This window comes from Gymnodraco acuticeps, unplaced genomic scaffold (assembly GCF_902827175.1).
Source record: "Gymnodraco acuticeps unplaced genomic scaffold, fGymAcu1.1, whole genome shotgun sequence".
In the NCBI taxonomy this organism is placed as follows: domain Eukaryota; kingdom Metazoa; phylum Chordata; class Actinopteri; order Perciformes; family Bathydraconidae; genus Gymnodraco; species Gymnodraco acuticeps.
In genome coordinates, this window is record NW_022989854.1 from 97,449 (window position 1) to 122,500 (window position 25,052).

At 44.6% G+C, this 25,052-nt stretch overlaps 1 protein-coding gene across 3 annotated transcripts in view; it reads right to left on the reverse strand.

Annotated features, from left to right (window-relative positions):
• Positions 1 to 1,478: 1,478 nt before the first annotated feature.
• The window catches only part of myo7aa (myosin VIIAa), a 137,110-nt gene continuing 113,536 nt past the window's right edge, over positions 1,479 to 25,052 (reverse strand). For 2 of the 3 annotated variants that reach the window (XM_034239718.1, XM_034239710.1), the window contains 19 exons: positions 24,681 to 24,908; positions 23,901 to 24,068; positions 22,806 to 22,923; positions 22,476 to 22,602; positions 21,595 to 21,764; positions 19,481 to 19,671; positions 18,746 to 18,870; positions 17,748 to 17,905; positions 11,581 to 11,734; positions 10,071 to 10,226; positions 9,697 to 9,802; positions 9,503 to 9,616; positions 8,913 to 9,000; positions 7,499 to 7,605; positions 7,105 to 7,290; positions 6,638 to 6,754; positions 5,007 to 5,090; positions 3,952 to 4,071; positions 1,479 to 2,142 (listed from right to left, as the gene is read on the reverse strand). In XM_034239718.1, the coding sequence (XP_034095609.1) occupies positions 2,050 to 2,142; positions 3,952 to 4,071; positions 5,007 to 5,090; positions 6,638 to 6,754; positions 7,105 to 7,290; positions 7,499 to 7,605; positions 8,913 to 9,000; positions 9,503 to 9,616; positions 9,697 to 9,802; positions 10,071 to 10,226; positions 11,581 to 11,734; positions 17,748 to 17,905; positions 18,746 to 18,870; positions 19,481 to 19,671; positions 21,595 to 21,764; positions 22,476 to 22,602; positions 22,806 to 22,923; positions 23,901 to 24,068; positions 24,681 to 24,908 (2,610 nt within the window). In that variant the 3' untranslated portion in view covers positions 1,479 to 2,049. Of the gene's footprint in view, positions 2,143 to 3,951; positions 4,072 to 5,006; positions 5,091 to 6,637; positions 6,755 to 7,104; positions 7,291 to 7,498; positions 7,606 to 8,912; positions 9,001 to 9,502; positions 9,617 to 9,696; positions 9,803 to 10,070; positions 10,227 to 11,580; positions 11,735 to 17,687; positions 17,906 to 18,745; positions 18,871 to 19,480; positions 19,672 to 21,594; positions 21,765 to 22,475; positions 22,603 to 22,805; positions 22,924 to 23,900; positions 24,069 to 24,680; positions 24,909 to 25,052 lie in introns of those variants that run through there. The other variant, XR_004571470.1, reaches the window with a different exon arrangement.

Below are 25,052 nucleotides of genomic sequence, written 5' to 3' on the forward strand. Positions count from 1 at the left end.
TATTTGGAGGTGTTAAATGAATCACACAGCCAGTTGTGGGAGAAATGTGAAGAGTAGTTTCAGTTTCCTAGTAAACAGGCATGAGGTGTCTGCTGAACAAACAATGGAATGTGAAAATATCCTTTATAACAAAAAGGTGGATATCCAGTTATAAATGCATTTGCAAACTTAAAACATTTATTACGAAAAATGATATTTGGAATGACAGTAAAAAAAAAAGATTGTTAGTTGACCTTGAGTTTGGGGTATGTTTTCAAACTACAGGAATGTTACAAAAACAGCAGCTGCACTCCACAGGAATTCTGGGTAATGCAGTCCCAACAGAAATAGAGAGATAATTAAGGAAATTAATTAATGAATGTAAAACTAAACACACGCAGCTGACACTGATCTACAATATTAAACAAGGTGTAAACATAAATCAACATACATTAAATAAGAATTAAAAAACAAATCCCCAATGTAAACTGCCACAAAGTAAGGCCTACAGCAGAGCCATGGACTCTAACTCTCTGGGGGGCTCATACGGTTCTAAATAAAGCTAGGACCCTCACAACACTCCAGTTACACTGTTTGGTTCTAAGGCCAGAGAAAGGTTTTTCTACAGAAAATGACAGCCTCTGTCATGGAGTTGTTGAGCTTATGTTCTCTCTTAGAGAAGAGAGAACATAAGCTCAACAACTCCATGACTTCATTATGTTAGATGCACCAGGCAGGGAAGGAAGAGGGAGAACTGTCACTAAAGCTCCTGTGATGCTCCAATGTTCATTTCTCTCACTCACACACACACACACACACACACACCACACACACACACACACACACACACACCACACACACACACACACACACACACACATCACACACACACACACACACACACACACACACACACACCACACACACACACACACACACACACACACTACACACACACACACACACACACACACACACACACAACACACACACCACACCACACACACACACACACACACAACACCACCACACACACACACACACACACACATCACACACACACACACACACACACACACACACACACACACACACACACACACACACACACACAACACACACACACACACACCACACACACAACATCACACACACACACACACACACACACACACCACACACACAACACAGCACAAAAAACAATATGTCTGATGTTATGAAAACGTTTATATTTTTTATAATCCTTATTCCTGACGCGTTTGTATGCCCGGCTGTTGCTTTGAGCTGAAGCCTAACGTTAGCATGCTAACTCCTGGAGTCCATCCATCCCATCTTCTCCCCGCTTATCCGTGGTCGGGGTCGCGGGGTGTAGCAGTTCCTCCTGGAGTATAGCACGGTTTTTTTATGCAGTTTCAAATTAAATGTAAGACTTTGTAAATAACACAAATAATTAAATCAAATATCGTTTTCACAAACATACCTTAATAAACATAGAGAGATTGAAAAACCATTAAACTATAATTACTATTAAGCATTTACATTAGTGTCACATTTCTATCAGTATGTCCCCATCTGTATATAATAAACAACAATTCATTAACAAAGGCATAATATGGATGGATTTAATGTTAAAAATAGTGAGATTGAGTTTTTGCTAAACTCGGCACTTCCTGGATTTCCACCGGTCTCACTTGTAGTTTATAAATGTATACATTCTAATAACAGTTAGCTGATGTATTTCTGAGTCCTCACAGGTTCCAACATCCAGGCAGGAGACGTCAGAATGTTTTTTAAGGAGTGTTCGGACAGTTTGGACGTTCAGAGGTAGTCGTCCTCGCTGGACTCCTCTTCCTCGGGGGGTCTGTACAGGTGATAGTGGCTGGGGCCCTCCCCGGGGTCCTCGCTGCTGGAAGACAAACTGTCCTCTGTGAGCTTGGACTCTGCCGAGCTGACAGAAGGACTGCGGCTCATCCTCCACAGCTGGTGGGCAAAGGTCCGCCCCCAGCTGCAGTGCTGGCCAATAGGGCGCAGGAGCCGGACGAGCTTGGCGGCTTCCTGCCAGTAAGAAGTTCACTTGCTGTGGCCCCGCCCCGGGCGCTGCCGGTTCATGGTGGTCAGCATCTGACTGATGTAGGAGGTCAGCAGGTCGTCCATCTTGTAGCCCTGCAGGGGAAAGGGAAACACACACACGTCACACACCTCTTGAGCACAGCGCGACGTTTCAGAACAGTTTAATTCAGTTTTGAAACTAGGTCTGGGCAAGTTAACTCATTAATATCGCGTTAACGCCTTTAATAATAACACGGACAATTATTTTATAGTTTTTTTTAAATTAATATTATAATTTTGAAAGTCTGTACAGACAAACCATGCTCACAGGAGGGGGGATGTTGATCAGTAGTGCAGTAAATGTAGTCCCCACATGCTTCAAGCACTCCACCATCGTTCCTGTCCCCAGAAAGTCTAAAACCACCAGCCTCAACGACGACCGCACCGGAAGCACTCACCTCCATCATCATGAAGTGCTTTGAGCGGTTAGTCAAAACCTTCATCACCTCCTCCCTCCCTGACACTCTGGACCCCCTGCAGTTGGCCTACAGAGCTAACAGGTCCACAGACAAACGCCATAACCCCCCCCCCCCCCCCCCCTCCACCCTGCCCTCTCTCACCTGGACCAGAGGAACACATATGTGAGAATGCTGTTTATTGATTACAGTTCAGCTTTCAACACCATTGTGCCCTCCAAGCTGGTCATCAAGCTCAGAGGCCTCGGGCTCAACAGCGCCCTCTGTGACTGGATCCTGAACTTCCTGACGGGCAGACCCCAGGCAGGCAGTGCAGGTGGGAAACATCACATCCTCCACCCTGATCCTCAACACCGGAGCCCCTCAAGGCTGCGTGCTCAGCCCTCTCCTCTACTCCCTGTTCACTCACGACTGCATGGCCACACACAGCTCCAACACCATCGTCAAGTTTTCTGACAACACGACCGTCATCGGCCTGATCACCAACGGCAAGAAGACTGATTGTGGATTACAGGAAGCAGCAGAGAGAGGGACACGCCCCCATCGCCATCAATGGGACTACGGTGAACAGAGTCAGCAGCTTCAGGTTCCTCTGTAACTCACCAAAACAGCTCGACAGCGGCTCTTCTTCCTCCGCAGGCTGAGGAGGTTCAACATGGTTGGAGGAGCTCGGTCAAAATAATTTCATTGCCATTTCTACACTGTAGCTGCTGAGCATATGACAATAAAACCTTTGAATCCTCAGGATGGGCGTCATCATGCGTCTCAACCAATGAGAGCATAGGGGGCGGGCCTAAGACTGCTGCAGCGCTCGCATGAACAGAAACAGAAAGATGTGGCGGGGACAGAAACATGGAGGAAGGTACAGAACTCTGACATGGACATTTTACATCTCTTCAGACAGAGGAGTTGATATAACCAGAGTTATTTTAACCACTGCAAAGTTTGGTTATCTCACACTTTGAGGGGAACTTCTATAACAAACCAGATAACACGTTAAATCCCTGGCAGTGGCAAATAGCTTTGGTTTCACATTTGATTTGATTATATTAATTAAAGTTGAAATGTACAATAAATATTTGAACTGCTACTGTGTAAAGGGAATACTGCTGTTACAAAAGACCTTATTGTTTAAAGTGTTTGCAAACCAAATGGTATTGCCCTTTATTTTTTCATAAAGCAGTACTTTAAAATAAAAGTAGAAATACACTACTTTTGAATTCATTATTGAATTTTGTGATAACAATGCGAATAATCGTGATTAAAATGTTAATCGTTGCCCAGCACACATTTGAACACAAACAAGAAGGCAGCCCATCTAAAGACGGAAATAAGCTATCACATGAAAAAGGGAAATGTAGTTCTTCATGATGGAGAACATCATGCTCCCCCTGCTGTCATTTCAGACTCTCATTTTTGTGTGTGTGTGTGTGTTGCTGCCACCCACCAGCGAGGTCTCACACAGTAGTTTGCTTCCTCTGACCAGGTTGCCGATGGTGATGTGGAAGTAGGTGTTCCCACTGCTCCAGTTGGAGATCTTGGTGAAGGGATGAGTGGTGAGGATGTCCTACACACACACACACACACACACACACACACACACACACACACACACACACACACACACACACACACACACACACACACACACACACACACACACACACACACACACACACACACACACACACACACACACACACACACACACACACACACACACCACACACACACACACACACACACACACACACACACACACACACACACACACACACACACACACACACACACACACACACACACACACACACACACACACACACACACACACACACACACAGCGGTGAGCCTCTGACTTACTCTAGGGACTTAAAGTCATTTATACAAATGGTTATACATTATGAACTGTGAAACATGTGATAGATGACAGAGCACAGCGGGGGGGTGAGTATATTAGGACATTCCACTGCTTGCTCTGAGCGTTATCTACAACATCTTATATAAAAAGAGTACAGACTGTCCTCAGGGCCATACTATACTTGATGACATCACAGCGTTGTGTGTCTCTTAAAGAGAGTAGCTTATTTTCACAAATGTCCCCAACCATAACACTGTCATTCTAAATGTAAGTGGTTCGAACCTCCACCTCCTACAAGTGAATGCTGAATAACATACACATGTGAAGACAAATCCAAACAGCGCATTACAATAAGTCCTATATCCTTCGCAGCATCCTCCCCCTCACTCTGGAACTCCCTCCCCAGCCATGTCAGATCCGCCAACACTCTCACATCATTCAAACAATCCCTCAAAACTCACCTTTTCACTCTTGCCTTCACCTCCTAATCCTCGCCTATCCCACCTTGCTTAGCACTTTTCTACTTTTGTTGTTATTTTGTTTTACTTGCTTGTAAAGCGCTTTGAGCACCAGGAAAAGCGCTTTATAAATGTAATGTATTATTATGATATGATCGGACAGGTTCCTACACAAACACACACCTTGGTCTTGGGGTCGATGAGGCTGACTCCGTGCTTGTTGATGGCGATCAGCAGGATCTCTGGGAAGTTGGGCTCTGTGGTTTGCTGCAGACACATCAATGTTGTTGGAAATGTTAATATCTATTCTATCGAGCCGTTTGGTCTATCCTCAGATTGAGGAGGAACAATGCGGATTCCGTCCTGGTCGTGGAACGACGGATCAGCTTTTTACTCTCGCAAGGATCCTGGAGGGGGCCTGGGAGTACGCTTATCCGGTCTACATGTGTTTTGTAGACTTGGAGAAGGCGTATGACCGAGTTCCCAGGGAGTTACTGTGGGAGGTGCTGCGGGAGTATGGGGTGAGGGGGTCTCTACTCAGGGCCATCCAATCTCTGTACTCCCAAAGCGAGAGCTGTGTCCGGGTCCTCGGCAGTAAGTCGGACCCATTTCCGGTGAGGGTTGGCCTCCGCCAGGGCTGCGCTTTGTCACCAATCCTGTTTGTAATATACATGGATCGGATTTCGAGGCGTAGTCGTGGGGGAGGGGGTCTGCAGTTCGGTGGACTAAGGATTGCACCACTGCTTTTTGCAGATGATGTGGTTCTAATGGCTTCATCGGTCTGTGACTTTCAGCACTCACTGGATCGGTTCGCAACCGAGTGTGAAGCGGCTGGGATGAGGATCAGCACCTCCAAATCTGAGGCCATGGTTCTCAGCAGGAAACCGATGGACTGTCCACTCCAAGTAGGGAATGAGTCCTTACCCCAAGTGAAGGAGTTCAAGTATCTCGGGGTCTTGTTCTCGAGTGAGGGAACAATGGAGCGTGAGATGGGCCGGAGAATCGGAGCAGCGGGGAGCGGTACTGCAGTCGCTTTACCGCACCGTTGTGACGAAAAGGGAGCTGAGCCAGAAGGCAAAGCTCTCTGTCTACCGGGCCATTTTCGTTCCTACTCTCACCTATGGTCATGAAGGATGGGTCATGACCGAAAGAACGAGATCGCGGATACAAGCGGCCGAGATGGGTTTTCTCCGCAGGGTGGCTGGCGTCTCCCTTAGGGATAAGGTGAGAAGTTCGGTCATCAGGGAGGGACTCGGAGTTGAGCCGCTCCTCCTTCGCGTCGAAAGGAGCCAGTTGAGGTGGTTCGGGCACCTAGTTAGGATGCCACCTGGGCGCCTCCCTAGGGAGGTGTTCCAGGCACGTCCAGCTGGGAAGAGACCAAGGGGTAGACCTAGGACCAGGTGGAGGGATTATATCTCTTCGCTGGCCTGGGAGCGCCTTGGGATCCCCCAGTCAGAGCTGGTTGATGTCGCCAGGGAAAAGAAAGTTTGGGGCTCTCTGCTGGAACTGCTACCCCCGCGACCCGACCACGGATAAGCGGGAGAAGATGGATGGATGGATGGTCTATCAAATAATCATAGTACATAAAAACCCTTCATATGATTTGTGTGCAAAATGTTTATTTTGAAAGGTGACTAAGGCTGTCAGACTAAAGGTCATTTGAAATTGATACTCCATGTTTTATTAACATAAAGGGAAATGCTTGTTTGTGAACAGTTTTTTGATTCAGCTAGGTGTTAGGTGCTAGGCAGAGGAAGGGGGGGGGGATTGGTCTGGCCTACGAGACAGACAGGAAAGCACACAATTGTGCTTACCTTGACCTCAAAGAAGGCGGAGCCAAAGGTGGGCCACTTGAAGATAATTTTCAGGAACATCAGTTTGGCTTCTTCTCTGGATTTACCCGCCTGCTTGTTGAAGTACGCAACCACCGACTGTATAACACACACACACACACACACACACACACACACACACACACACACACACACACACACACACACACACACTGTATTAATTGCAAAAAATAGTTTCATCTTTAATGACTTAATGCAAAACGTCCATTTCATTTATAGTTGACACAAATATAGCAAATGGCTTTATTCTGTTAAAAATAAACTATGTGTCACGTAATCATCTAGTTTGACAAAATATATTTGTATTTACATGTTCTAACACATGTCACTCTACTTCCTACTAGTTGGGCATACTGCGTTACAGACACTTAGTTTAATTAAAGGTATTAAACTATATAGCTTTGTCATTAGAGCCTTTGCAAGTTTACCCTTTTCCAGTCATCAGGTGACATCTGACGAATGAGATCCTGGGGAACCAGCTCCCGAAGCATCTTGGGAATTGTAGGAAAGTGGGATTTGTCATCTTCAAACTTCACACGGTAAATTAGCGCTGCGAGTTGGAAAACCTCTTCTCGTGAACACTTATGGTAACCACGCAGGTACTTAGGCAGCTCCTAGATACAACAAGAGAATGATTATCATTATTTACAACAAAATGTAGTTCTTGTCTATAAATCAAATTTTTTGGGCAAATTGTCAAAAGATTATAAGTAGCGGTATAAATCAAAATAAATGTGTGTGTGATGTAAAAACTAAAGATAAGTGAATAAGAGTGTTGCTGGGGGAAAGCAGCAACGTGTTTCCTCTTGCTCAGAGTCAGACCTGGTAGTAGTGAAAGATGGAGTCTGCGAAGGAATCCTTCCCTGGAACTGTGATGGTCCACAACTTCTTCATGAAGAACACCTGGTAGGTGAGGGAGGGGACGATCCCTGCACCGTGCGAGGGGAGAGGGAGACATATTAGTTTATATAGAAATATATGTTTTTTAATAAAGGTTTTTTCAGCCTCTGTCATTAAGGTAACACTGTTTCAAAAGCCCTGCAGTGTGTGCATTTTAAGCAAACCTGACAATAAACAACAACAACAGCAATTTCTCACTCCAACAAACAGTGAAGACTTCCTCTGTCCACTCTTTAAGACTGACTGGGCTATAGCGCTAACACCTGTGCTGTGGGGCATGATCATTATGATATTGACCTGTCCAATATGCAGTATTAGTGACAAGGGCCTTGTCACGAAGGTCACTTTGTCACTGTGGACTGACGGCTTCAGAGACCTGTACTACGAAGCAGGATTTTCGCTTAGCCGGCTAACTTCAGGGAAAACTTGGGGTTTCCGGTCCTACGACGCTGGTTCTCTTTTTAGCAGGCTAGATCTCCATGGTAACTTGTGCTGAGCGGCTAACCTGCCCTGGAGCAGGTTAGGTTGCAGGCTAAGAGCTCAACTCAGTGAAAGCACTGCCTGCTGACCAATCAGAGCTCAGTGTTGTGGCTTTGATCCTGGATTAAGTGTTTAAGTCATGGATGTTTAAAGTTTAACTTTTTCATATGTCTAATATTATAGTTGACTTTTCATTCAGGAAGTATGACGCTGCGCTGTCAGTACGCTTGTCCATGTTTGTGATTGGTCGAATGCTCCAGATACCACCCCTTTCATGTGAACGTACACCTAACTAGATAGGACACGGCTGGCTTGAGCGATCCACTTGATAACCAGCGAGAGCGCGTATGTTTTAGATTAGGCCAACCGGATAACTCAAACATATCCAGGTTAGGTTGAACCAGCTTCGTAGTACAGGCCTCTGGCCTTGTATATTGCACGTGTTTTATTTTGAAAAGTGTTCCCCCTCCCGTTCTTTCTGTTGCTCCTGATTATGTTCACCTGGTGCCCTGTGTTGTCTCCTCCCCACTCACCTGTGTCTTGTTGGGTTCATTAGTGTGGGTATTTAGGCTCTGTGTTGTGTGGGGTGTGTGAGATCTTGTGGCTGGTGACTGTACTCACAGGAACAGCAAGATTGAGGCTGTGTCCTGTGGTCGAATAAATGCCCACACTGGGTTATATTTTTGGACGTTCTTCCTCCGCCTCCTTGCTTGGTCGGGCTGCTCAATGGTCAGTCTCACAGGCCTACTTATTTGTGGCACTTTTAGTACCTTCCACCAAGATCCGTTACCACAACAACAGGAGGTTTCCAAACAAACTGGGACTCTCAAGAATGATGGATAGATCAGAGACCAACCTTCTTTAGCTGGTCGAGATTTCTTGATCCAGTCCGTCAAATGTCTGACAAAGTCAAAGAAGAAATCTCCCTCTGGCACACTGATCACCTGCACACACACACACACACACACACACACACACACCACACAACACACACCACACACACACACACACACACACACACACACACACACACACACACACACACACACACACACACACACACACACACACACACACACACACACACACACACACACACACACACACACACACACACACACACACACACACACACACACACGATGGTATACATTTTTTAAAAAATACTATTGAAATTGCAGTAAATCCTTCATTTTAAAACTTTCAAATGATTTGGTAAAGATCAATACATAGGTAATATTTAAAAAAACATGTGAATACTTTAAATATGAATTATATTAAAAAACGTTTTAAGTGCTGGATCAGATATGTTTTATAAATAAAGGTCAAAGAACATTAAATACGTAAATACCAGAAAATAGTTAAGGGTATCAGAGACCCTTTACATGGGACATTAAGTCTGAACGTGTTCTTCTGAACGTCTGAGACCTCTCCCTGACCTCTGACCTTGTCTGAGATCTTGACGAAGAGGCTGAAGCCTTCCGGAGATTTGAGCAGCAGTCTGGTGGAAATGTTCAGGCAGAAATCCTTGGCTTTGGTGCTGGACTCCACCTCAAACGCCTGCAGGCAGAGACAAATAATCTCAATTTTCAGAAGACACTTTCTTACTCCAAATGTGTATTCCTGTTTGTGTGTCCTACCTCGTCTGTGTCGTCAGGGAAGTACACTTTGTGGAAGATCTGTGTGGTCTTATGCTGGATGGCCTCCACCTCCACCAGATGAGGGGGGTATTTCCTGGATCCATTACTGTTATCATGATAATGCATGGTGGTAAAAAGGCAGCAGCAGGAAAAACTACAGTCAAGTACAATATTGTCTTCCAAAATGTAGTAGAAGACCATTACATAGAAATAGTTAAGTGTACTTAAGTATGGTGATTGAATACATGTAATTAGTTCCACCACTGGCTGTAAAGTATGTAGTTATAGCTTTGTGGTTGATAAACAGGTGCGGCACATGTGAACTCTCAGTATAACACTCATCAATAATCAGTAGAAACAAAGGACGGAGTCACCGTAGAGCTTTGTGAAGCCTCTGCATGCAGTCTCCAGACAGAGGGTGGTGCTTCTTGGACTGGAGGAAACGCTGGATGTGAGGCAGCAGCATGTTACTGGGAGGAAACAGACCGGTACACAGCCACAGCAGCTCCCAGCCCTTCTCCTCACTGTACCTGCAGCAAGACACACTCACACTCAGCTTCTGCACAACACCGAGGACCATGGACACTGAATGCAACACACACACTCATCTTTCTGAGTAATACCAAACATCCACTTGTAATTGGTATACTGTTGGAGTAGAACTTTCCTTAACGAGATGCTCTGTATTAGAAAATAGTGTATTACAGTGAATAATACACTATTATTATATAGTAAAATAAGTGTAATGTTGAGGTGTGTACATTGTCAGCCCAATGACTGAGTGTAACTCCGTAACACTGTAAGAAAGTTGAGGGTCCAGCTGCCAGGCCCGTATGCAGGAGTAGGGGTGTGTGTGTGTGTGTGTGACAAGACGGCAGGCGAAAAACCTTTTTAAATGTGTGTTTTCTGAATGGAGAAGCTAACGCAGTATGCTCCGACCGTCCACACTCACAACAACGGCCTACAGAAATAAATAAACCAGCGACTGTATTCGCCATGACACAGACAGTCTGTGGTTTGTACTTGTTTAACTTTTTCCCAGTTTCTGAACAGATATGAGGAGCTAACGGCTGATGTTTTGGTTTTGTGGTTCGCATTGAAGATGACGTCATGGCCCCGCCTACATTACTATAGTTACTGCCCCAGTTCCTGAACTGTAATGGAAACGCAGCATAAAGTGAGCCTGGCCTACCAAGGCCTAACTATACCGTACTAAGCCGTGTGAGGCCCTGCAGTGGAAATGCGCCATTAGATCTTGCCGGGTTGCCGAGTGGGGCCAGACTCAAGCACCATAGAGTGCACCATCTAGTGGGATCAACTGAAATGCCGGGTATTGCAGGAAAAAGGATAAATTAATGCGGTCTTTACTATAATTTGGACAATTTTGTACCAATATTCGGCGGGCCGGATTAAAAAGCCCAACGGGCCATATATGGCCCGCGGGCCTTAGTTTGCCCATGCCTGGGTTAGACTATAAAAAAAGGAAAGCACGTTCACATCTTTGTTCCGGTCGTCCGGAGACTGGCCTGGGTTTTCATTATTTTCAGAATAAAACTCTATGCATCAAACTCTGATCTTCTGCAGTGCATTTTGTGAACCTGATGAGACTCCAAGTGCTACCGAACAGCTGAAGATTAAAAATGTTGTTGAAGAGGTCCGTGGTCAGATACTAGCACAACCAAGGATCTTTGTTTTTATAAACAACAATATATTAGTTGTGTTAATACTGGCAAACATGTGACATTTTGTGGATTAAATAATATCAGTGCTTTTAGTTAAAATAGTAGTTAAAAAACGTAATAGTATTTTAGTGTGAACTAGACTATCTCTCAGCAGAGGGAGGACTCCACAGAGGGGGGGCTGATGGAGGCGGGGCCCACTCACTTGACGTGGTTGTCGGTGAGCTGTTTGATGATCTGACAGTAGATCTCGTCCTTCAGAGGCTCCGCCTTCAGCGCCCCCTCAAAGATCTGGTCCGTCAGCTCGTTGACGGAGCGCGAGCGTTTGGACGGGTAGTCGCCCATGTACTTCATCATAGGTGGGACAAAGGTCAAGGGCAATGCAACCTGAGGGACTGGAACTCATGTGGACACGGCAGAGGTGGGGACTCGAGTCGCATATTTTTGGACTTGATAAAACATTGATAAAAGACTTGACTTGACTTTGACTTGGTATTCATGACTTGAGACTTGACTTAAGCTTGAGATAGATGACTTGAAAGGACTTGACTTTTAAAATTAAATATTTGCGTTTGTTTTTGTATTGAGATATTACGTTTAGTTTTTCGAAACGTGATTTGGTGATTATAGCGCCATGCGCGCAAACCTGGCAACCCACTAGTAGGCAGGAGTGTCAGTTAACATGGCAGCGGCTAGCTTTACTCCACAAATAGTCAAGTTTGGATTCAAGGATTATGTTGTATTATGTGACGGTAATAAGAAGAGAACAACGGTATGCAGGGTCTGCAGCATAAAGATCAGTGACGCGACCACCACAACATCCAACTTCATTCGTCACTACAAAAAAACCCACAGAGAAAGGTGCGTGAATGTGTTGTGTTAGCTAGAAAGCTAACGTTAAGTTTAAGCTACGTTAGACTTGGTTTCAAATCGATTAAGCAAAGAGAAGACAAAACGGTAAATGAACACTAGAACCGCCAAGGGATTCATTTTGACTAACCCTGATACTGACGGGCTGTCAGGAGAGAGAGAGAGAGAGAGAGAGAGAGGAGAGAGAGAGAGAGAGAGAGAGAGAGAGAGAGAGAGAGAGAGAGAGAGAGAGAGAGAGAGAGAGAGAGGACGAGAGAGAAGAGAGAGAGAGAGAGACAGAGAGAGAGAGAGAGAGAGAGAGAGAGAGGAAAAGAGATGCCTCGTTTATTTCCCCTGTGTTATTATCAGAAGTTACTGTACACTTTTGAATAATGTAGTTCATCTACTTTTAGTAGTTTGTTTAAATGTTTTAATTATGTTGTTTTTGTTTGTAGAAGTGCATCATTCTTTGATTTATTGTAAAATGAATCTTTTTGATCCGTTAAATATAAATTATATTTCTATAGCGCTTTTCTTGAGCCCAAAGACGCTTTACATTTGGGAGGGGGGGTAGACAAACAAAACAAAAAACAACACCAAAAAGAAACAAAGAAACAAAACAAAACAGAAAAGCAGTCAGGAGGAAGTTGGTTGAGGGGGGGGGGGGGCTGGGGCTTATGGATACAGAGTTGAAGAGTGTGGGTTTTGAGGCAGGACTGGACAGGGTGAGGGGACTCAGACTCACGGAGCTCTTGGGTGGGGATGGGAGTTCCAGAGCTTCGGAGTTTGGGCCTTGGGGATGGAAAGCAAACTGGCTGAGGTGGATCTGAGGGACCGGGGTGGTTGGTAGAGGATGAGGAGGTGAGTGAGGTAGGGGGGGAGGGCAGATGGTGGAGGGCTTTGTAAGTGAGGACCAGAAGTTTGTAATGGTTGCGGTGTGAAACGGAGAGCCAGTGGAGTTCTTTGAGGACCGGGGTGATGTGATGCCATGATTTGGTGTGGGTGAGGAGTCTGGCGGCTGCGTTCTGGACACGCTGGAGTCTATTGAGGGATGTAGTGCTGATGCCGTAGAGGAGTGAGTTGCAATAGTCAAGTCGGGAGGAGGTGAAGGCGTGAATGAGTCGCTCAGCTGCGGGGCGGGTGAGAGAGGGACGGAGTTTTGCAACATTGCGGAGGTGGAAAAATGAGGTTTTTACAACTTGACGGATGTCAAGTCGGAGGGAGAGGGTGGGGTCAAATATAACGCCAAGGTTGCGTGCCTGGGTGGAGGGGGAAACAGGGGTGCCATCAATGGTGACTGTCAGGTTGGGGGTTTTGCTGAGGGTGGATTTGGAGCTGATGAGGAGGTGTTATTGCTGTTGAGTTTGAGGAAGTTGTGTTGCATCCAGGATTTTATTGCAGTCAGACAGGATTCGATGTGGGTGAGGGGGGGGGGGGGGGTTGTGGGGGGGTTTGGTGCTGAGGTAAATCTGTGTGTCGTCAGCGTAACAGTGAAAGTCCAGGTTGTATTGGCGGAGAATCTGACCAAGGGGGAGGATGTAGATCCGTGACCACCAACTGGCGGCCCGCGGGCCACATCCGGCCCGCCAGACATTCTCATCCGGCCCGCACGACGGGGGTGACTGCGGCGTGGTTACTGCGTTCGCAGTAGCCACTGTGTGCAGTACCGGAGTCCAACAGAGAGGCAGCAGCTGCGGGACAGTAGACTGCGTACTGCAAAACCTTCCCTGCCTTGAAGAAGACGTGATCCTTCGTTGTGAAGAGTCTGGTTTGTGCGCTCCGCACCACAGCAGTAGGCCTGCTGCGACAGAGTCCAACAGAGAGGCAGGAGCTGCGGGACAGTAGCCTAGAAGCAGGATTGGGTTGTAACGGAATACATGTAACGGTGTTACGTAATCAGAATACAAAAATCAAGTAGGCTAACTGTATTCAGCTGGCGTTACATTTGAAAAACGAGTAATCTGATTACAGTTACTTTCGTAAACCTGAAGTGAATACATTTTGGAATACTTATTGGAATTATTGGTGGAAAACTTTCCTCACAAAATGTAATCTTCATTACCGGCAGAGCTGTGTGCACACTGCACGGCGCTGCAGCATGTCTGTGAGCGAGAGAGAGATGCAGCGTCTGTGAGGCCCCGCCCCCGCACGCAGATGAGAGAGAGATCTCTTTTAAAATATATTGAAAGTTAGAAACGGAGATGGTTGGATAAAATGTGCAAGATAACGTTTATGTAGCATTTCTTTATTGTCGAAATGATGACATTTCATAACGGGATCAAATCAAAGTGAATGGCCTGCTGCTGCTGAATGCATGGGGCAAGTGACTGGAACAAGTTTTAAAAGTTATAACATCGTTTCAGATAATACATAATAATGATAATTCATTCTATTTAGGGGCACCTTTCAAAGCACCCAAGGACACATTACAATTCATAACATATTCTGAGGAAAGGTTTTAAGACAGTACAAAGAATGCAGTCTGGGTGATGTTTTTTATGTGTGGTGCAGGTGAGAGGGAGCTGTCCAGAATGACACCAATATGTTGTGTTTGAGTTCTTGATAAGCCATTAAAACAGTAAAATACGTGTCTCCTGTTCACCAAAACATACCCATCTGTTATGGGAAAAGAAAGTATTCCAAAAGTATTCTAAAAGTAATCTGAATACGTTAAATACCGATTCCAACGTTTAAGACACGTATAACTGTAACTGTATTCTGATTACTTTCAGAGCCATGTATTCAGTATTTAGTAACTGATTACAGAACACTCAATACCACCCCCCCCCCCCCCCCCCCCCGGTCTACAACTTCAAAATTCTGGACTATATAAATATCGCTGGCCCGCGATAGTGTCTATTGGATACATTTTGGCCCTTGGACAAATGTAGTTGGTGATCCCTGAGAAGAGGAGGGGGCCGAGTACTGAACCTTGGAGAACACCTTGGGTGACTGAAGTTGTGGCAGAGGAGTGGTTGTTGAGGGAGATGAAGTGGGATCTGTCGGAGAGGTAGGACTGGAGCCACCTGAGTGCAGTACCTTCGATACCGATATCCTGGAGTCGGGTAAGCAGGATGGTGTGGCTCACGGTATCGAAGGCTGCACTCAGGTCGAGGAGGATGAGGATGTTGAGGATGTTGAGGGAACCGGTGTCAGCAGAGGTGAGGAGGTCATTGAGGACTTTGATGAGTGCCGTTTCTGTGCTGTGGTGGGGACGAAAACCAGACTGAAGAGGTTCAAAAAGCTGGTTGGTTTGAAGATGGCGGTGGAGTTGTTTGGAGATGATGCGTTCTATTGTTTTTGAGAGAAAGGGGAGGTTGGAGATGGGGCGGTAATTACTGAGGGAGGAGGGATCCAGACCGGGTTTCTTGAGAATGGGAGTGACAGCAGCAGTTTTGAAGGCAGAGGGAACGGTTCCTTGGGACAGGGAGGAGTTGAAAAGGTTGACAAGGTAGGGGCAGAGGACGGGGAGACAGGACTTCAGTAGAGGGGTGGGTAGAGGGTCAAGCGAGCAGTTTGTGGGTTTGGAGGAGCTGATCAGTTTGAGTATTTCAGATGGGGTAACCAGAGTGAACTGGGAGAGGCGGCCGTGGGGAGGAGGGCTCGGGAGATTAATGGCAGTGATTTTGTCAGAGAAAAATTGGAGGAATGAACTGCATAAAGTGGAAGTGGAGGAAGGGAGGGTGTCAGCACAGGGTTTGAGGAGATTGTTATGATGATAAACCGAAGCAATTTCAAAATTAACCCAATTAAGTGAGTTTTAAATCGTCCTACTTAGTTTATAAGGAAATTATGAAGAGGAACAAATTAAATGATTTGAAAATGATATCTATGTTGGTGCTGACGCTGTTGGCGGTTCTAGTCTTAACAGACATTTTAATTAAATATGTGTAATGGCAAATGCCATATATGATTTTCTTACCTGGAATTCTGCCTTTTTGAACAGACTTTTTGAGTCCTAGCTATATTGTCTGCAGTTCTAGGGTTAATATGAATCTAATATGATTGTCATCGGTCTAAATTAGATTTCAAATGATTAACTGTGTATGTAATGAAGATCATAGTGTGGGTTGAATCCATTTTCATAACCACTGTCTTTTAACTGATTTAAATGCGGAAACTGGGCTTATTCATCAGAATTTCGTATGACTTGACTTGACTTGCTTGACCTGAGCAATGACTTGACTTGACTCTCACCACAGTGACTTGGGAGTTGGGACTTGCTTGATAAGTATCAAGCAAGTCCCAAGTCACTGTGGTGGGTCAAGACTTGCTCATGACTTGCACATGTAGGACTTACTCCCACCTCTGGGACATGGTAACATATGAGACCAAGAGCGTGTCTTTACATTCATTGTTCATTAACCTTCAATGTCCAGAATAGAAAAAACTCTGACTATATATGTTCGGTTTGATTAGGTAAAGAAAATAACGAGGATAATCTCGTGGTCAAGCTTTGATGCTGATGGGATTTCAGAGTAGCTAACAAGCGCTGGACTACGAGTTCTTGAATTGATGTGCTCATGAAAAAAAGTGAGTCACGTGCTGTAACCAACACTGTGAGCCTCACCTGTAAGCAGCAGGCTTTGTTCAAGATTTTTAAAAAGGAAGTTCAATAAAGTTAACTTAAAGGGAACCTATCATGCAAAATGCACTTTTGTACGTCTTTTATACATGCACATGTGTCCCCGGTGTGTCAGGGAACTCACCAAGTGTCAGAAAACACAACCCTCTCTCTTTTCCTCCATACCCAAATCTCTAAAAACAGGGCTGCACCGGATCTGATACAGACTGATACAGATTTGAAAATTCTCTGACGTCAGGAACGAGGAGCTCCGCCTATATGGGCAACTCTCCACCTATCAGGAGGAGACAGCCACGGCCATTGCCGTTGGAAAGCGCTGGATACGCTGTAGTACATATGCCAGGCCTGTAGGTGGTGCTGTAGTCTGCCACAAAAGCAGCGAAGAAGACTTCTCACAGAATCAGCCCTTGCAAAAACAGGGCTAAAAAAGAGCAAATAGAGCGAAATGAGGCATGGCTAAAATGCATGATCTGTTTGGTATTTTGAAAAAAAAACTTCGCAAACATGTTTTATATATATAGGTATAATAAATAGCTACAATATATTATTCAAATATAGCATGATAGGTCCACTTTAAACCTTCTATATTTGATTTATGTAATATGTTCTTAGGTCGCTGCTTTTTATTTAAATGAGTTTTACAGTTAAAGCCTAAATATATGCAAATGTAACATACAGTACGTTACTTAGCAATATCAAGTGATGCATAAAGATTATGGTCTCCTTAAAGTTGAAAATACTGTTTGTTAAAAACCTGCCTCTTGACCTGTAAAAGCTGAATTGATAAACACAGGGTTAATAATGTACACTTGGTTTAGAGTTATCCAGGGTTCTCATATTTAGAACAAGATGCCTGACAGAAGCCTGAGTAAGTTGACCTGGCTTCAGGAGACAGCTGCATGTTGAAACGGTGGGGACAGTAACCATCTGAAGGATATCTATGAAGGCCATGCAGGCGTCCTGGGCCAGCTCCTCGTGGTTCACCACCTTCTTCAGCAGCGGCAGCTTCAGAGGCTCTCTGGTGCAGCTCCACATCTTGTCCTTTCCCCGATTCTTGGTGACCATCACCCTGCTCAGGGTGTGTTTGGGAGGGGGCCTGGTAGAGCAAGTGACGTTTGGGACATGTAAACATAAATGCTTGTAAATAAAAAAAACATTTGTTTTTGACATGGCTAACAATTTAAAACGTACAAATAGGAAGAAAGACATTTTGCGTCGTGGTTGTCAGTTGGCCTACCAGCCTTTACCAGGCGGACTGAAAGCAGAGTGGATGTATGGATGTATTTCCTGCCTACCTTAGCGAGTGAGGGGAATATCTGACAACTAGAGACACACTGGAGCCTTGATCCGGCAAACACATACACTGGTATATTTGTGTTCAAGTGGCTTGTTACGTTTAATCAATTGACAGTGATTAATGAGACTAGCTAGTGGCAGGTGTCAGAACACTTTCTGTGTGATGGTCTGGAGCAGTGATTACTTCTGAATTATGTGAATTTACCAACAGGAAGTTTCCAGATACACAATCTCTCTTGTGTGCTATTATTCAAATATATAATTGTGCAAGTCAATGAAAATGATGCCTGTGAATTATTTGACTAAAAGGTAGATGACACAAATAAATACAAGGCTGAGCACTGATCCCTGAGGTGCTCCATAACCGAAAATAATTCAAGATAATGGTGTCCACACTAAAAGTTGTTTCAGAGAGGTCAGAACAATCCCTGAATATAAAAGAGTATGATGTTCAACATAAGTATATATACAGTATATACTTTAATCCCTGTGTGTGTGTGTGTGTGTGTGTGTGTGTGTGTGTGTGTGTGTGTGTGTGTGTGTGTGTGTGTGTGTGTGTGTGTGTGTGTTGTGTGTGTGTGTGTGTGTGTGTGTGTGTGTGTGTGTGTGTGTGTGTGTGTGTGTGTGTGTGTGTGTGTGCCTGAAGTAGTCGTAGGAGAACTCCTCCAGTGTGTAGGGTTTCATTCTGTCGTCGCTCTCCGGCATGAGGATCTGTGAGACCCGTACTGACTCCTGTCGCTGGTCCGGTGTCATGGTTACCAGCGCCTGATGGGTGGTGTGATATTATAATATAAGATTACTTTCATTTGACAGAACATTTCATTTAGGGTGACTTTGGGTGTCTTTAAACAAAAAGGAAGAGTCAGATGTCATCAGAGGAAATCACTCACAATGCTTGAAATTTCAGATTAAAAATAAATACAAATACTGTGTCTCACTTTGTTCATCACGCAGGACAGAGACATATTTCATATCTCAGCTTAGAGGGAAAATTCCCTTCTGTTAATATAAAAAAGCAACAACTTACTGTAATGTGACTTTTTAATAAGTATGCTGTTTTGTAATAATCAAACCGTTTTTAGTAGCACACAAATGAGGTTTACACATTATATAAATATGCAGTAGATTGGAATTTTGCTTTGTTTTAGATCACTGAGATTTAAATATCAGCTGACTAATGTTTGTATTCCAGCGTTTGCCACGTACTTAACGTTGGACATACCAAAGATTTGGATCATTTAGCAGATCAAGTTTCAGCATCCTAAACACAGAGCTGTGTCAACAACATGAAAGAATGTAAAGCTGAGAGGAGGAAGTCAGAGCAATAAGATGAGTTTCCTTCTGACACCAGAAGCTTGTTTGTGTTTTTTCTCACCACTATTTCCTGCTGCGGTCGGGTCATACATGGCAGGACATAGACACAGTCAGCTGGGAAATCTCCTTTCTGATTGGTCCGTCCGTTGACACCGTGTGCCCAACCAGAGTTGAGGACCTGCTCTCCGCTGTCCTGGTCCAACAGGATCAGGTCTCCTTTCAGGAAGCTCAGGAAGGTGGACTCCTCCCCAGCTTGTGGAAAAAAGAATATTACTGATTACTACTGTACTCTACCTACTGTATGTATACTCAGGGGAGAATTATGAGTGTCTATGTGCACACAGGGGCAGTGTGTCTGTGTGTGTGTGTGTGTGTGTGTGTGTGTGTGTGTGTGTGTGTGTGTGTGTGTGTGTGTGTGTGTCTCAATACTGCCTGAATCACAATGTGGATTTAGGAAGGGCAGGAGCACGGTGGACATGATTTTCACAGCTCGACAGCTGCAGGAAAAGTGCAGAGAACAGCATCAGGACCTGTTCATGGCCTTTGTCGATCTCTCCAAAGCCTTCGACACTGTCCAGAGAGAACTTTTATGGGAAGTCCTTATCAGGTTTGGCTGCCCCAAAAAGTTTGTCAACATCCTCCGCCAATTTCATGATGGAATGACTGCTCGGGTGACTATAGGAGGACAAGAGTCTCCCCCCTTCCCTGTACACACAGGGGTAAGGCAGGGGTGTGTATTAGCACCAGTACTTTTTAACATCTTCCTGCTATGTGTCACCCAGCTTCTCCACAAGGAGATTGAGGACAGTAGCGGTGTGGCAGTGGACTTTCGTCTAGATGGCAACCTCTTCAACATAAGGAGGCTCCAGGGAACCACCAAACTGCAAAGGGAGAGAGTCATTGAGCTACAGTATGCAGACGACTGTGCTCTTGTATCTCACAGTCCACAAGACCTGCAGTCTGTTCTTACTGCTGTGGTGAGAGCGTACAGCAGGATGGGACTGACCGTCAACACCATCAAGACGGAAGTAGTTTGCCAGTGGAGTGCCAACATCCCATCTACACACCTACCTTCACTGCTGCTGGTGAACAACTGTCTGTTGTACCATCCTTCAGATACCTGGGGAGCATTCTCTCTGAAGACAACACCATCGACAATGAGGTCCAAAACAGGATAAAGCAGGCATCAGCTGCTTTTGGGAGACTCCGGCGTAGGGTCTTTCAAAACAAGAACCTCCATCTCCGCACGAAGGTCTGTGTCTACCAAGCCATCTGCATCACTACGCTCCTTTACAGCTGCCTGGGTAACTTACAGCCGCCACATCAGGGCCCTAGAGCAGTTCCACATACGCTGCCTTCAGCACATCCTGGGAATTACCTGGCGTGATTGTGTGCCTCACTCTGAAGTACTCTCGAAGACCAACTGCAGGAGTATTGAGGCCACAATTACTCAGCACCAGCTACGATGGCGGGGGCCATGTAGTAAGGATGCCCTCAAACCGCCTGCCTCGCAGAGTGCTATATGGCCAGCTACACCATGGTCGACGCTCTGCTGGAGGGCAGAAGAAGCGCTATAAAGACCAGCTGAAGACTGCGTTAAAGAAATGTAAAATCAGACCTGAGGCCCTGGAGGACGCTGCTGCTGACCGTAACACCTGGCGCCAGCTGTGCCGGGATGGGACCCAAATGCTGGAGGAGGGAAGGACAGCCAGGAGACAGGAGAGGAGACTCATGAGGAACACGCCTACAGTTGCCGTTGCTACTACCACAACATACACTTGTCCTACCTGCAATAGGATCTGTGGGTCCAGGATAGGGCTATTCAGCCACCAAAGAACTCACCGATAGAAGTGGACGTCATCATCGGATTCGATGGACAACCAAGTAAGCAAGTGTGTGTGTGTGTGTGTGTGTGTGTGTGTGTGTGTGTGTGTGTGTGTGTGTGTGTGTGTTGTGTGTGTGTGGTGTGTGTGTGTGTGTGTGTGTGTAGCGAGTGCTCTGCTTTCAATGTGTTTTAATGTTTGAATTGACTCTTTATAATAATAATCTATAGGAATCTGAAACAGACTTAAAAAGGATGTTTTGAATTTTCTGTAGATTAAATTAACTTTGACTCTTCCTATTCAGTTATTGGATTTTAAGGAAACACAAAATAATAAAACGTTCAGGACTTACGGGGGTTGGGGTTGTCTTGCAGCGCGACCACAAACTTGGACCTCTTCCTGAGACCTTCCAGGAACGTCACCACAAGGTCACGGATGTCCTCTGCGTTGTTGGAGGTGAAGGTGTACTCGTCTGCTTTTATTGTTGCTAGAGTGAAACTCTGACTCTGTAGCTTCCCTCCCCTGAAAGAAAGACGAGATAATATTTTGATTATCATCACCTATGTGACTAATATCAGCATTTTCTGAACAGCAGGTCAGCATCATTCCAAAACTGTTCAATTCAAATATAAAAGGTTTCCTGATCTGACCAGCTGTAATGAAGGACTGATTAGGTTTAGGCACAAACTTGGTTAAGGTTTGGGAAAAGTCAGTAGTTATTGTAACATGGTTTGTTATAAAGAAATATATATATTGGGAGGGATGAACCCCTCTTTAATGGTCACACATGCAGAGCACACAGTGGAATGTGTTCTCTGCTTCTAACCCATCTAGTACCAGGAGTCTAGAGCAGATAACTACCTTGTTAAGGTTAAAGGGCCATGATGTCATGGTTAAAAAAGTGAATAGCTTTCTGTAGGAAACTGACTGCCGGTCTTTTATAACAAAGCTCACATTTTATGATTTTAATCTCTTTATTTTGCATTTGCTAAAAAACGTATTTTAACAAAAACACATTTTTGTTAAAAGAAGAAAGAAAAAGGGGAGGAATTGCTAGGGGGAGACAATTTGTAAAGGAAATAAAGTAAAATAATAAAAACATGAAGAATTAGAAACAAGCAAGTGACAGAGAGAGGGAAACATAGAAAGAGATAGCAGGAAGACAAAGGAAGGAAAGAGTTTCCAAAGGAGCACGTAAACTGTTTATTGACTACATCTCCCAGCATGCCTCACCTGCTGCTAGAAACTGCAGTGATTTCTGGGAAGGACAGCTCCAGGAGGACCTGCTCCTGCTCGTCCACAAAGTAAACCCCGGTCCAGTTGACGGCCACGATCAGGTCGTTTTTAGGCAGAGCGGGACCTGAGACAGAGGAGTCATATTTAAATGTATTTATTATTTTAATCTATATCTCATTGATGTTATTGATGTCTTTTTATAAATATGAAATGAGTGCTGGAAGATAGAGCCTGATATCTAAGAATGTATTTGCCAACAGCTCCTCTTGAATGAGATGAACTGTTCTCTCCTTGTTGTTGCTGTATCTGTGGGCTGCAGATTCTCACCTGAGAACTTGAAGGCTTCATAGAAGCGAGAGAACAGCAGAGGCCACTTGTGGCGAGCGAAGTCCACCACCTCCTCCTTCACCTTCTGAGGGTCGAACCTCTTCTGGGTGTAGATGCCCTGAGAAACATGGAGACAAGTTTCCTCTTTTAATATGTTCAAAGAAGGAAAGATAAGATGTTTCATTTGCCGATGGACATACCTCCAATATGTACAGTGTGGCATCAAAAAGTGTGAATATGAAGAAACTGTCATGTTACGTTGGATTTAAATGAGACGCTTTTCTTTGCAGTTTAGATATTTTTGCTTTAATGACATCCTTACATGAGCCTATACCTTTCTTGCCTTTTCCTCTCATTTAATAATGTTTTATAGTCAGAGTTTATAGATGTTTTATCTTCACAGTCTACTGTATATTTTCTACTTTTTAATGCTGCTTTAATTTTAGTTTAATTTCTAGTATTGTTTATTTCTACTCTTTTATGTCTACTTATGTACAATACCTTGTTTTGTTTGTTATGCTGCTGCAACGCAAACATTTCCCAATTTGGGATCAATAAAGTACCTCTTATCTTATCTTAATAAAAATCAATGAATTAATCTGAAACCAGTGAAGTTTAACAAATCCAGCCTTTTTTCTGTCAGGAAAACGTTTTAATATTTCAAAAAGATACCTTTGATGAGTACTAGCTTGCATCAAAAAATAACTTCCCTGTGAGCCAAAAACTCTAAGATATATTTTTGGGTATATCTTCACGTACCTATGAAGCAAAATGTATTTCCTCTCTCACAAGAACACAGTCGTACGGCTGGCTGCTCTGTGTGGTTCAGCAGCTGTAACGTTAACTACTGTATGTTCCCTATCTGAGTTCAACATGTAAGCAGACATTTCATTGATAAGACAAGCTGCCTGAACTTCTGGATGAAATTATAAGAGAGTAGGATTTCTCCTCTGAGAAAACATGATGTCAACATTTCACAGTAATCCATTTGATCAGTTCTGGGTTTAAGTTTAAGTCTGTCTAAGTTTAAGTTCCAGTCTGAACCATAGCTCTGACAGAGCTTCCTGTGAGATAACTGCAGGACACTGCTCCCACCTTCTTGTGAGCAGCCATGATTAAATGAGCCCATTTCTCCACCGTCCTGGAGGTGCTGATCTCTCTGTCGGGGATGTAGGAGGGGATGAGGCTCAGCAGGCGCTCAAGGAGGATTTCTGAACCGTAATCTACGTAATACTGCTGAGACGCCAGCTCTGCCAGGTCATCCTGAGGACACAGACAGACACACTGTAGGGGAGGAAGCTCGGACACATCATCCTATAATAGAGCTGCAACTAACTGAAACCAAACAACACTGTGAAGGCAAGGGGAATGCAGGTAAAGAGAACTCAGTACTTTAGATCAATGCCTGGGTTCTTTCTGGTGCACGGTTTACATATTTATTATGTTGTGTTTATTTATTCTTATATGTTGTTTCATGATATATTCAAGATGCCCTTTTAAACAAATAAAACATTTCCAAAGTGACGAAGTCAACTAGACACTTTGTTTAAAAGGGCATCGTCCTCGCTAAGGTAGGACGATGCCTTAGCGAGGAAAGAAAGAGGACTACTATTAAGCCCTAGTTTATATTCTGAAAAACTAATTTGAGGGATAATTCAAAATGTAGGAAACACTTATTTGTTGTCTTCTGAGAGTTAGAGGAACTCTCTCATAATGTGTGACAGAGCCAAGCTAGCTCCCATAGTTCAAGTCTTTATGCTAAGCTACCTGGATGCTGACTCTAGCTTCATACTAAGCCGCCATGAGAGTTGTATCAATCTCCTTTTCTCTCAGCCACAAAGTGAATAAGCCTCAATCAAAGAAATGAGGACGCACCCTGTCGCAGCGGTACTCTCCGAACTTCACCCCCCTGACGGTTTGTTGGTAGATGAGGTTGGTAGCGACCTGGTCGTCCCCGGGGTTGTGCCAGGGCGTGAAGATCTCCTTCCTGAAGAACAGCCTCCAGGGGGCGTTCCTCTCCTGGGCGCCCTGCTCCTTGGCGTACTGCTCGCACTGCGACACAGCGTCCATCACGTGGTCGTTCCCGCTGCCCAGAGACGAGACCTGCAGAGATTCATCACTGCTGAGGCCGAGACTACCTGGGTTTACTGCTGGGTTAGTTCCTCCAGTGCTAAATGGTATGATATGTTTAACTGTCATACCAAATGTATCAATAAACATTTTCAAAACATTGTAGTTTCAGTTTTA